Source organism: Tiliqua scincoides, chromosome 3 (genome assembly GCF_035046505.1).
Source record: "Tiliqua scincoides isolate rTilSci1 chromosome 3, rTilSci1.hap2, whole genome shotgun sequence".
Taxonomy (NCBI): domain Eukaryota; kingdom Metazoa; phylum Chordata; class Lepidosauria; order Squamata; family Scincidae; genus Tiliqua; species Tiliqua scincoides.
Window position 1 is genome coordinate 128,586,961 of NC_089823.1, and position 12,371 is coordinate 128,599,331.

Below are 12,371 nucleotides of genomic sequence, written 5' to 3' on the forward strand. Positions count from 1 at the left end.
TTACAACACATGGAAGCTTATTCATTTGGTTACACATGCTGTTTGTGGTACTATTTTGCAGATTGCAACAACATGCTGTTTATTACATATTTAGCATTTGTTTTTATAATTATCTGAAGACCTGGGTGTAGCTAGCTGTGAGAACTGTGGGTACGAATTCCCTCTTGGTATGATAAAGGGCGCAATCCTAACCAACTTTCCAGCACTGACTTAGCTGCAATGCAGCCCCCAAGGTAAGGTAACAAGCATACCCTTACCTTGAGGAGGCCCCCTTGATTGCCTCCCCACTGCAGGATGCAGTGCACACCACATTGGCACAGCTATGTCAGTGCTGGAAAGCTGGTTATCCTAAGTTATTGTCTCTGCAGTATTTGGAGGACTGGATTGTGTGCAAGACCTAAACACTTGCAACAAAACATTATGAGGGGAACGGAAGACTGTAGCACTGTGGGTCCTCTGTGTGTTGCCTTTCCTCCAAGGTCTTGCAACTTTGGGTGCTACATCTTAATAGAAGTTTGCTGGAAACACAGGGCCTACTGCATAATAAAGTTCCAGCTGCATTGTGACCAGGTCACCTGGAGTCTTTTCAGATTCCTTTACCAGGAAGCCTCTCCAAACCACAACCTGAGCCAGAATGCATCACACACCTGGCTATATCCTTTGCCCTCAGAAATCTCTCCGGTGGTAGTGCAAGCAAGCCTTTGCATACTTTTGTTCACTCTGGAATGGTTTTGTTTTCTCTGTGCAAAGTCCTCTAACTAGCCCTGCTCTGGAAATAGAATGCCATCACTATCCCCTCAGAGAGCGTGGCCATTCTGTTAGTCATATTCTTTCACTTCGGAAGTATCCATGCTATGTGTCAGGAGGTTTCTTTTGTAGAAGCCTCCTCTGTTTTAGGTCATGTTGCCACCTGTAAAGGTGTTGTCAGAGAAGGAATTAGAACTTGAGGCTGAAGATGGAACTGAGTCAAGTTTTATTTGAGTGCTCAGGACAGAGCTAACACCTTGGTATGGAGTTTAACAGGTTTCATACATCAGACAACCCTTTTAGATATTGCCGTGGACCAATCACCTCCCTCCACTACCATAACTGAGTAGAACTATATCAATCTCAGCAATGTAACAGATTCAAACTAGTTCAAAATGGTAACAATAAAAGAGTAACGGTAAAAGAGAATGTGACAACTGCAGCCATTAGAATGGCTCCCCCCACAACAGCTCTGCTTTCCCTGTTGTTTCTCCCACATTTTCCATGCTGCTGTGTATTTTTGCAGTGTCTTCCACAGAGGCTTCCTCCATTTTGTGGTGCTTTCTTCTCTACTGACAGTCTGCTTTTTGTAAGGCTTTTTCCACTCTGGAAAGCGTCTTGCTTTGGTAGCTGCCCTCACCCTTGGAGGAGCTACTTTTCTTGTTCAAGGGAGCGCCTGCAAAAATGAGCGCCCACTGAGTGGTAGCACTCATACAATTACCAGAGCATACAGGAAGACAAGTGGCTAGTTTGACCCCAGGTACCTCTAACCACTGCTAAACACCAAATGTTATTAACATATGGAATGGCTCAGAACAAAGAAAAGTATACATGCATTTGTATGGGGTTTTGTGTAACACTTTATTTGAATGTCTACAGAGACAAACTGAAAAATAATGATATGAGTGTGGCAAGGGAGGAAGCACACAAAGGTGGAACTGAGCTAGGGATGTGATATGGTACTCTGCAAAAGCATGTTCATTGCTACATATTAAGGACTATCCCTTTCCTACAGCTGCTTGGCAGAGGGAGGCTCTTTGAAAAATGCACACATACATACTCACAAATGTGACACCACATATAAAGTCAGGTACCATGTCACTGCAAATGAGGAGGAAGATGGAAGTGATTGAAGGTGGAGGGACATGCATTCCGCACATACTCCCTACTTGGTTTTGCACTAAATCAGCAGAATGCCCTTGAGATACCACTCTGAAAGAAGAGAACAGAGTGTCCTGAAATGGTCAGTGGGATGAGAACAATAGGGCAACTCACATGATATTGTAGGAGGAAAAAAAAAATCCAGAGCTTATGAATACAACCACACCATATCCAAAAGGGAGGTATGTTGGATTACAGTAAGGTTGTATTCTTAAACTCTGGTTCTTTATCTTTCTTTCTTTCTTTCTTTTTTTGAAAAGATTAGAGTTAGCACAATTTGTTGTTTAGCTCTCTGTTCCTATACATCAGTGGTTCTCAAACATTTAGCATTGGGACCCACTTTTTAGAATAAGAATCTGTCAGGACCCACCAGAAGTGGTGTCAAGGCTGGAACTGACATCATCAAACAGGAAAACTTTTAATAATCCTAGGCTACAATCCTACCCACACTTACCCAGGACTAAGCCCCATTGACTATCATTGTTAAAAGCATATAAAGGTTGAGCTTCATTATTCGCATGGGTTCTGTTCCAAGCACTCACCTTGGATGGCAAAAACACACTATAGCAAATCAATTCAAAAAACAAAGTTTCTTTGCTCAGGTGATTTAAAAACAGCCTTGCTGACCTTTGTGATGTAAGATAAGAGTAATTAAGAAGACAATCCATCAATCAGTCTTCCTCCAAGCACTTACAAAGACGCTTCACTCGGCCCCTCCCTTCACCAATGCAAAGTGATTACCTTTCTTTCACATGCTCAGGGGGAAGGGAGGGGTTGCCTGGAGAGAGAAGGATTGATGGATTGTCAGCCAGCTGCCCCCCCTCTCTCATTAAGGAGGCTGTTGTTAAAGGATTGTTCAGTTTTTTGAAGTGATTTTAAAGGGATGCATTTTTCCCCTTCTCCAGGGATCAGCACATTCCTTCTCATTTGCAGGGGCCATTTGTTTTGAGTCAAACAGGCTGGACCTGTACATAGTAGTCTGTCTACTCAGAAGTAAGTCCCATGACAGTCATTGGGGCTTCCTCCCAGGAAAGTGCGGATAGGGCTGCAGCCACAGAGCCCAAGCCTATGCATGTCTACTCAGAAGTAAGTCCCATTCTGGTCAATGCAACTTACTCCCAGGAAAGTGCGAAGAGGATTGTGGCCTCAGGGGCTTGAGAGCCAGACGGGATCTCTCCCCCACCACAGTCACTGCCACATCCTCGCTGCCTACAGCTAATGAGGCAAATCGAAACAGCCGCCTTCGGCTTCCTGAGTGGGAGCCCCGCCCCACTCTCGGGCTTAGAACTTCGATTGGCCAGAAGCGCGGTGGCGGCATGTGGGGATTGGGTCATGCTAATAAGAGGCACCATAAGCCCCGCCCCTCGGTAAAATCCCCCACCCCCCATTCCCTCCAATCACATCGACTTTTGCAAACCTTTCACAGAGCAGGATAATAAAGGGAAGCGTGCGGCGACGTCGTCAGCAGAAGTGGGCGGAGCTATCCGAGTGGAGTGCCCTGATTGGTCGCCTTGCCACACCGAGCCTGATGGAATGTACCATTCGGTGGGGGTAGGGAGGAGCGGTCCCTTCTTGTCCAGACCGCTGCAGTGAGGCGACCGAGAAGGGGGAGGCGGAAGCGCTTTATTACCCAGCGTGCGCAGCGCGCGCGCCGTGCTGAGGCTGTTCCTCAGTCGGGAGGGAGCGGCGGAGGCAGGAGGCGGCGCCGCGGGAGCGGCTGTGGCGGCCGGTCCAAGATGGCGGTGCAGGAATCAGCTGCTCAGCTCTCGATGACTCTGAAGGTGCAGGAGTACCCCACGCTCAAGGTGGGTGGCCGCCGCCTCGGGCCTGCAGGCCGCCCGTCGCCTCGCCTCGCAGCCCTCTGGGAGGCGCCGGCTGGGCCGAGGCTTCTCGCTGAGAGGGGGGGTGCGGGTCCCTTCGGGGCTGGCCCCCACTGCGAGGAGGCGCCCCTCTCCCCCCGTGGGATGTGGCACGCAGTGGGGTGACACGGTCCCCCCCGCCGCCAGGGCCCCTCCAGCAGCGCCCGTCCCGGGGGCTCTGCGTCGGAGAGGCCGGGGCTCTTCGCCCCGCAGCGCGTTCTGTGTGTGCAGCGAAGCCCCTCCGAGAGGCCGCGGCCTGTCATTGTCACAGGCGCCATTTAGCAGTGTGGCTGCTGAAGCGTCGGGCCTACCCGCCGCTTGGAAGCCCGTCGCCCGGTGGGGGGGGGTAGCCCAGCCCCTTCCAGACCAGACCAGACGTGCAGCGGCCCTTTTCAACCCCTTCCCTACCCGGCACACTGTCAAGGCCCCATTTTGACCATTGACAAGGCACAGCATGGGGTTGGTGGGGGCTCCCACCCCCCAGTAGCCCTGCTAATAAATAATCCTCCAACAAAGTCCCGGAGCACACCTGCAGACCATTCGCGGCACACCAGTGTGCCAGGGCACAGTGGCTGGTGTGGAGAATCAGATGTCTTCTGTTTGTACAGGGCTGCTTCAGAGAGCACCTTCTATATAGGAAAGGAAGCCCAGAGGCCATCCCAGCTGGCCTCCTTCAACCCAAGTGGCTGTGAAAGAGCGAAGGATGATTCCTTTCACACAGTGGGGGGGGGGCGAGCACTCAGCCTGGCAGGGAAGTGGGTGAGCGGCCCCTCCCTTCAGAGCCATTCCTGGCGGGGGCAAAATGTTACGGCTCTGTTTTGCCCCCCCCACCAGGAATGGCTCCAAAGGGAGGGGCCGCTCACCCACTTCCCTGCCAGGCTGAGTGCTCGGCCCCCCTTCCAGCTATGCCACCGCACAGTGGTTCCCAGCCTGGGATATGCACACCCCCAGGGATACGCGCAAGCACCTTTAACTCATTTCTGCCCAGCCCACAGGTGTACACAATTGGTCCCTGTTGTGTATATGCAACATTGGGAAGAAATGGCTTTAGGAGTACTTGAAAAAGAATAATGGTGGGTAAAGGCAGGTCTCTGTTAGAAGGCCTTGCCGAACTTGCAAGACAGGAAGGAAGGAAGGCACTTGGCTGTAAAAGCCCCAGCAACTGCTGGTTTCTGGTCATCAATTTGTATATTATCAGATATGGATCAATAGTTGAAAAACATAAATTTGAAATAATTATAGCAGTGGTTCTCACACATTTATCACTGGGAACACTTTAGAATGAGAATCTGCCAGGACCCACCAGAAGTGATGTCATTCCTGGAAGTGACATCATCAAGCAGGAATATTTTTAATTATCTAGGCTGCAATCCTACCCACACTTACCCAGGAGTAAGTCCCATTGACTATCATTGTTAAAAGGATATACACAGTAGTTTGTTACAGGTCTGTAACATTTCCCCAGATGCAGTCATGTACCATGGTAGCATCGAGTCTAACAAGTTAAAAATAAAATATTGAAATGAATGGGGACCCACCTGAAATGGGCTCGCGACCCACCTAGTGGGTCCCAACCACGGTTTGAGAAACACTGAACTATAGTAACTATAGTTCTAGTAACTATAGTCACAAACATTCTGCTAATATGAGAGGGTGCAATTTATGGAAATGGGCTCCCAAAGGGTACACAAGTTGGGAAAAAATGTTGGGAACCACTGCCTTAGCATGTTACCTCAGAGTCGAAGAGGAAACTCGATGGTAACGAGGCACAAACATTTAATAGTAGTAAAGCATGTAATGAAGGTGTCAGTCTTCCTACTAATGCATGCTACTTTATAGATAATTATGTGTATGTATGTGTCAGTTTGAATCATCGTGGCATTGCAAAGTGTGCACCTCAAAATATAGACTTATAAAATTCATGGTTGGACTGGCAATAATGCAACTATTAGTGATTTAGGCTCACTGGAAAATTTTTCGATCAAAATGCTAATTCATTTAGGATCCAATTTCACATGTTTGCTTGACCCATTTTCAATAAATAAAACTAAAAACATGTGCTGTGTTACACAAGTTCTTACACAATCTTACAAGTTGTATAAATATTTCAAAAAATTTTCCAGTAACGAAAAATAGCTCTGTTAAAATACTTAATTAGAGAAAAAAAATCTGGTAATGCACAATTAATGTCTTAAAATGTCCAAATGAATTGAAAGTTTTTTAGTTGAAATTTTATTTTTTTTTGGAATATATGTAATGGCAGTTCAGTAGTATGTATTTCTTTGTATTTAATTTTTTTAATGAAGGCACTGAAAATTAACATGCTAATCTTAGCACAGTCAAACAGCTGCACATTAAAAAGATTTCTGGGAATAAACCCTTTGGGATCTTGTCTGCTGACCCCTCTAACCTGCACTTAAGATGAAGGTGAGAATAGGCTCCATGCATGTATGTGCCAGTCAAGGAGGGTCAGGGATGCACAGAGGCTGAACCCAGCAATCATGCTTTCTTCTCTCTCCTTGTCCACCTCCTGAAACACATTCTTTGAATATGGGGATGGAGTGTGAGGAAGGCTATATGCTGTAGTCACCTGAATAATGTTAACTGCAGCTTCTCGTTTTGACTGGTATTGTAGCTATTCATTATGTTATTCATTAACTTTGTGAACCTGATTTTAGAAATAGGGCAAAAAATTTTCTGTTATTAGTAATTTCAAAATGAAATGTGTGACTTGAACAAAATGTGAAAAGGAATCTTGTATCTTACTATGAGAAGTTGCATATGTTACTTGAAATATTTTCCTCCTTGAACTTCTGTTTCTGTGAGGTTGGTACTTTCTGTGTGCTTTCCCTTTTCTTAATAAAAGATGTGCTTCCTGGTGCTATATGATAATTGCTCTAAAAATGAACAATGCTACTTTTTCCTAGTATAAGTTTGAAAAATAATTTCTGAAACCTAATGCGTTCTTCCAAAGTCTTGCTCATCTAGCTTTCATAGCTTGGGAGTGTAAGGGAGTTAAGAACATTGTACAACCATTTTCAAAATGAAGCATGTCCCTCTTTTTGTATTTAAGACCTGGGTGGCTTATTTAGGACTCTTATTTGGTTTAGCCAAGTAGTTTAGCATCAGAATTTAGCACCCTGAAATTTCCAGTCCCTGTTGTATCTTTGAGAAAGAAGATTTCAAAAATTCTCCTAAACCATTTGAGCTTTCTTCTTGATAGCAGTGCCAAAACTAAATGGATCCACTATTTGTTTTTGTTTTCTTACATTTATTTAGTCACATTTTCTGCCTTCTCAGTCTTTTAAAAATTCTTAAAATGACTTTTAGCATTACAGTATCATAAAATTATCAAATCAAACATCAGTATAGAACAGGGGTCTCCAAATTTTTTGGCCAGAGGGCCGCATCAAATGTCTGGCACAGTTTTGAGGGCCAAAAAACAATTTAAATATAAAATTTATATAAATAAATTAGAGATGGAACATAGGTATGTGAATAAATAAATGAATGGGCTCATTCATTCAACCTCTCTGGTCCTTAGAACACCCTCCAGATGCAACCAGAGCATAGTTCCAGTCACGTTCAGCCAAGTGGGCCAGGGGCTTTCAGGGGACAAGAGGTTGGCCGTGGGCCGGTTAGAGGCTCGCTGCGGGCCGCATCTGGTCCCTGGGCCGGAGTTTGGAGACCCCAGGTATAGAGCAACATAAAATGAGTGGAGAACAAGAAAGTTGTATGATTGGCAATATGTTTTAGAGATAAAGACTTCTTTATCTTTAGATAAAGGGAAATCAGACTGTTTCATCACAAAAAAATTTAATGCAGTGCAGCAGAAAGCAGGCTGATGTTCCATTCACGGTCAATCTGTGGCCATTCAAATATTTGAAACATCTTCTCAAGCATTGGGTGTTTCCTCTGAACTTGCATGAAGCATAAAGAAATAAAATTCAGTTTGCTTCTTTCCTGTTCTCTCATCAGTGTTGTAATGTGATAACGTGTTCTAGTGTGCAGTCATGTGAAATGAGCTCTTTTAGCCTCCTCTAGTGATGTGTATTGCCCACATGCGATGGTATGTTCTAGAGTGCAATCTGTGAGCTGTTTGCTGCTTCATGTTTCTGAGTATTTTGTGTAGAACAAATGAAGAGTAACATGTCCAGTAAAGTAAAATGTCAAATGTTGTAGTTTGATGGTGGCATAAAGCTATACAAGTTATATTAGGAGATCTCCAAGTTAGAAAATACTGGAAAATGACCTCAGTTGTGACAAAGGAGCTTTTTTTCCCTTTCCCTGAATTGGTATGAGTTGTGTACAGGGAGGCAACTTATGCCTGCTGTAATCTAGTTCTCAGCATTCCGTCTTTTGGACATGCCCAGAGTGTGATTGCTTGAGGATCTTGGAAACGAATGAGTCTCTTTAATGCAAAATGAATTAAAGTGTATGGAACAGGGGATTAGGACAGACAAAAGAAAATATTTCTTTACTCAGCGTGCAGTCAGTCTGTGGAACTCCTTGCCACAGGATGTAGTGACGACATCTGGCCTGGATGCCTTTAAAAAGGGGTTGGACAAGTTTCTGGAGGAAAAATCCATTATGGGTTACAAGCCATGATGTGTATGCGCAACCTCCTGATTTTAGAAATGGGCTATGTCAGAATGCCAGATGCAGGGGAGGGCACCAGAATGAGGTCTCTTGTTATCTGGTGTGCTCCCTGGGGCATTTGGTGGGCTGCTGTGAGATACAGGAAGCTGGACTAGATGGGCCTATGGCCTGATCCAGTGGAACTTTTCTTATGTTCTTATGTTAAATGTACTAATATACGTATTAAATAGGAATCAGAGTTTCCCCCACTTGTGCTGTGAATGACCGATATAGCTAGTAGCATTGGTAGACATATTTGCAAGGTTGAAACAAATGTAACTTGCCGCTCATAGTACTTCAGCGATGATGTATACTGCTTTCCATACCAAGCCTGGCTAAGGGTGACAGTTTAGAAACAACAGAAGTACTACAGGATGATTACCCCTTATCCAGAATTCTGAAAACCAGAATTTTTTTAGCATCAACATGACATAACATGACCTTGGGTGCCAGCTGGCATGCATTCATCACACAACAAATGATGGTTCAATGTAAAAACTGTGTTTCATGTACAAAACTATAAAAATATTGTAGAATATTATCTTCAAGCTATGTGTATATGAAACCAATGAATTTTGTGTTTAGTTTCGGGCCTCATCCCTAAGATATCTCATTATGTTCATGCAAATATTCAAAAACCGAACAATTCCAGATGCTTCCTGTCCTCAGTATTTTGGATGAGGGATGCTCAAACTATATAAACGAGTGAGGCTATGTTCTTTGTTCCTTTACCTAATATATCCAATCTCTGATATAGGCCTCTGATATATCCAATCTCTGTCTAGGCCTAACTTCTCTTATTTTGTAAGAGACAATTCTGTTGACTAAAGGAAATCCTGTGTGTGCAACGGGATGTGTGATTTTTTTTGATTTTTTTTTTCTGCTCTTTCTTTCCCTCTGCAACTCCTGCCATCCCCTAGAGCAGTGTTTCTCAAACTATGGGTTGGGACCAATTAGGTGGGTCATGAGCAAATTTCAGATGGGTCCCCATTCATTTCAGTATTTTATTTTTCATATATTAGATTTGATGCTCCTATGGTATGTGACTGCATTTTGGGAAATGTTATAGCAAGCTACTATGTATATTATTTTAACAATGATAGTAAATGGGACTTACTCCTGGGTAAGTGTGGGTTGGATTGCAGCCTTGGACTGTTAAAAATGTTTCTGCTTGATGATGTCACTTCCAGTCATGACATCACTTCTGGTGGGTACTGACAGATTATCATTGTAAAAAGTGGGTCCTGGTGCTAAATGTGTGAGAACCACTGTTCTAGAGCAGGGGTGTCCAAACATTTTGGCAGGAGGGCCACATAATCTCTCTCACTGTGTTGGGGACTGGGAAAAAAGAATTAATTTACATTTTAAATTTACATAAATGAATACATTAGACATGGAACTTATCTGAATGTCTGAAGGTCTTGCAGTAGCTCAAGGCCTCTAAAAGACTTTGCACAAAGCAAGACTTACCTTTCCTTCTCTGCTGCTACCGCATCACAGATGTGAAACAGCAAGTAGTGGAGGTAGCTCTCATCCCACAGCTCACGCGAGAGGTCAAACAGTCACCCTAACGCTGAGCGGTTGTATCGGGTCAGCGCAGACTCCAGCAAGTCTTCTATGGGCCAGAGGCTAATTGGAAACTGGGGGATCCCTGAGGGCTGGATTGGGAGTCCCCAAGGGCGGCAAGTGGCCCCTGGGCTGGGGTTTGGGCACCCCAAACCCTAGAGGATTGAGGGACCTCTTCCCTCCCCGATTCTACAAATAGAATAACAACTTGGGATACAACCCAAAGTTTGAGTAAAATAGGTCTTCTCTGGAAGCAGAGTTTGAACATTTTTACTTATTTTTCCTCATGTACTCTGATTTACAGTTTTTAGAGAACTTGGATGATCTTTACAACCTGGGCTTCGCTTCCTAAATTGGTTAGCATAATTGCGTGCTGTTGCAAACAAAACGGCATGAGAACATAACCTTTAGAGTATAATTCTATGTGTGTCACTGCTGCTAAAACACAAGAAATCAACTTGGAGGGTAGTATTTCACTAAATGTGTCAAATATTTGAATTCACACATGACTGTAGTTCGTAGCTTTGTTGCCTATTTTAATTTTTTTTTCCAAACCTGTTTAACTTTAGGTTGTATGTTACCTTTATAGACTTCCTGTGGTTTTACTTATGGGATAATACCTACTCTAGATTATAACAGCAAAGTTGAAAGTATTGGCAGGCTTGAGGGTTCCCATTTTCTTCCTTGCCTGTGGGAACTCTTACCTAAGTTGGAAAAAGGTTAAACCAGAACATAGATTGTGATGCAAGACATACTATTGTGATGTAAGAGCATGCCCTAGGTTTGATCAGCCCTGAGATTGTGATGCACAATTGATGCTGTTTTCTTAGGTGAGGAGGTGCTGGCATTGGGGTATCAGTGGAATATTCCTTGGCTTGTGGAGGAGCTTTGACTGTTTGATGATTTCATTAGGTGGATGGTAAGACTGTTGCACTTGCAGGAGTTAATCAGTTTGTGAATCCTCATCCCTTACTTTTGCTCAGTCATATCTTATTGGTATCCACTCTTATTCCTAGTCAATAATACTGAAGAACAGTCAGACAGAAAGTTTTCTGAAATGAGAATTTCTACTGTAGTGTTCTGCAGAAAATTTGCCACTTCTAAAAATGCATTGATTTCTAAAACTAGGAAGATAATGAATTGATAATACCAAAACTAACAATTTAAAAGTTAACTTTTTCAGCTTAAGTATGCCTAGAGCTTATTTTTACTTTCTGCTGAATGCACAGGTGTGGAGTGAGGGGGCATAGCCCAGGGCATTCCTCCACACATTGGCTGAATATGTGTGTGAAACCTGAAAAAAGTGTTTTACCAAGAACCAGTGGTGTCACTAGGGTTAATGACATCTAGTCTGCTAATTCATGGTATCACCCCCGTAGACCACCTCCCATAAGACCATACAGGTTTACCAGGGAGTAGACAGGCTCTGCACTGGGAATCCTGGTAGGCCTGGGCTTTGGAGCCTCCTTTGCCACAGCTGATGGGGGGGGGGGAAGGAAGCAACCTTTGAGTATGGCTGCTGTGCTGGTGGGTGGGGGCCTCACTCTGCCTCACTCAAGGGTAAATTGGGTCCTATGGAAACTCCGAAAAAGGAGGTTTTTTTTAAAAAACCCACCATTTTTTCTGAAATTTTTCTGTAGAAAGCAGATAGCTGAAACTTGTTTTCTGAATAGTTTTTTTTTTCCTGATATTTGTGGTCACCCCATTTTATGCACTAAGAGGGCAAAGATTACTGTTTTAGGTCTACTGCACTGCTGGATTTGCTTTTGGGTGGTAGTGTGAAGCACCTCCCACGTTGGTGTCATCCGGTATGGTCCACACCCTCTAGTGATGCCATTGCCTAGAACAGGGGTGCCCAAACCCCGGCCCGGGGGCCACTTGCGGCCCTCACGGCCTCTCAATGCGGCCCTCAGGGAGCCCCCAGTCTCCAATGAGCCTCTGGCCCCCCAGAGATTTGTTGAAGCCCGCACTGGCCCAATGCAACTACTCTCAGCGTGAGGATGACTGTTTGACCGCTCGTGTGAGCTGAGGGATGAGAGCTCCCTCCACTGCTTGCTCTTTCACATCTGTGTGATGCAGCAGCGGCAGCAAAGGAAAGGCCAGCCTTGCTTTGTGCAAGGCCTTGTATAGGCCTTGAGCTATTGCAAGACCTTCATTCATTCATATAAGTTCATCTTTAATATATTCATTTATGAAAACTTATGTAAATTTATTCAAATTTTCAATGTAAATTAATTTTTTTTCCCTGGCCCCCAACTCGGTGTCAGAGAGCTGATGTGGCCCTCCTGCCAAAAACTTTGGACACCCCTGGCCTAGAACATACTCTTTAAGAATTTTTTACTTTTTTAAAACTTAAACAGTGTAAGAGTAGCATATGCTATTGTATGGTCGTGTCAAGTA

General features: G+C 44.3%; 1 protein-coding gene across 1 annotated transcript in view; it reads left to right on the forward strand.

The window, feature by feature from the left end:
- The first annotated feature begins 3,482 nt into the window (after nucleotides 1–3,482).
- MAEA (macrophage erythroblast attacher, E3 ubiquitin ligase) overlaps nucleotides 3,483–12,371 on the forward strand; it is a 36,594-nt gene continuing 27,705 nt past the window's right edge. The window contains exon 1 of the mRNA XM_066620711.1: nucleotides 3,483–3,713. Within this exon, the coding sequence (XP_066476808.1) occupies nucleotides 3,645–3,713 (69 nt within the window). The 5' untranslated portion in view covers nucleotides 3,483–3,644. The remainder of the gene's footprint in view (nucleotides 3,714–12,371) is intronic.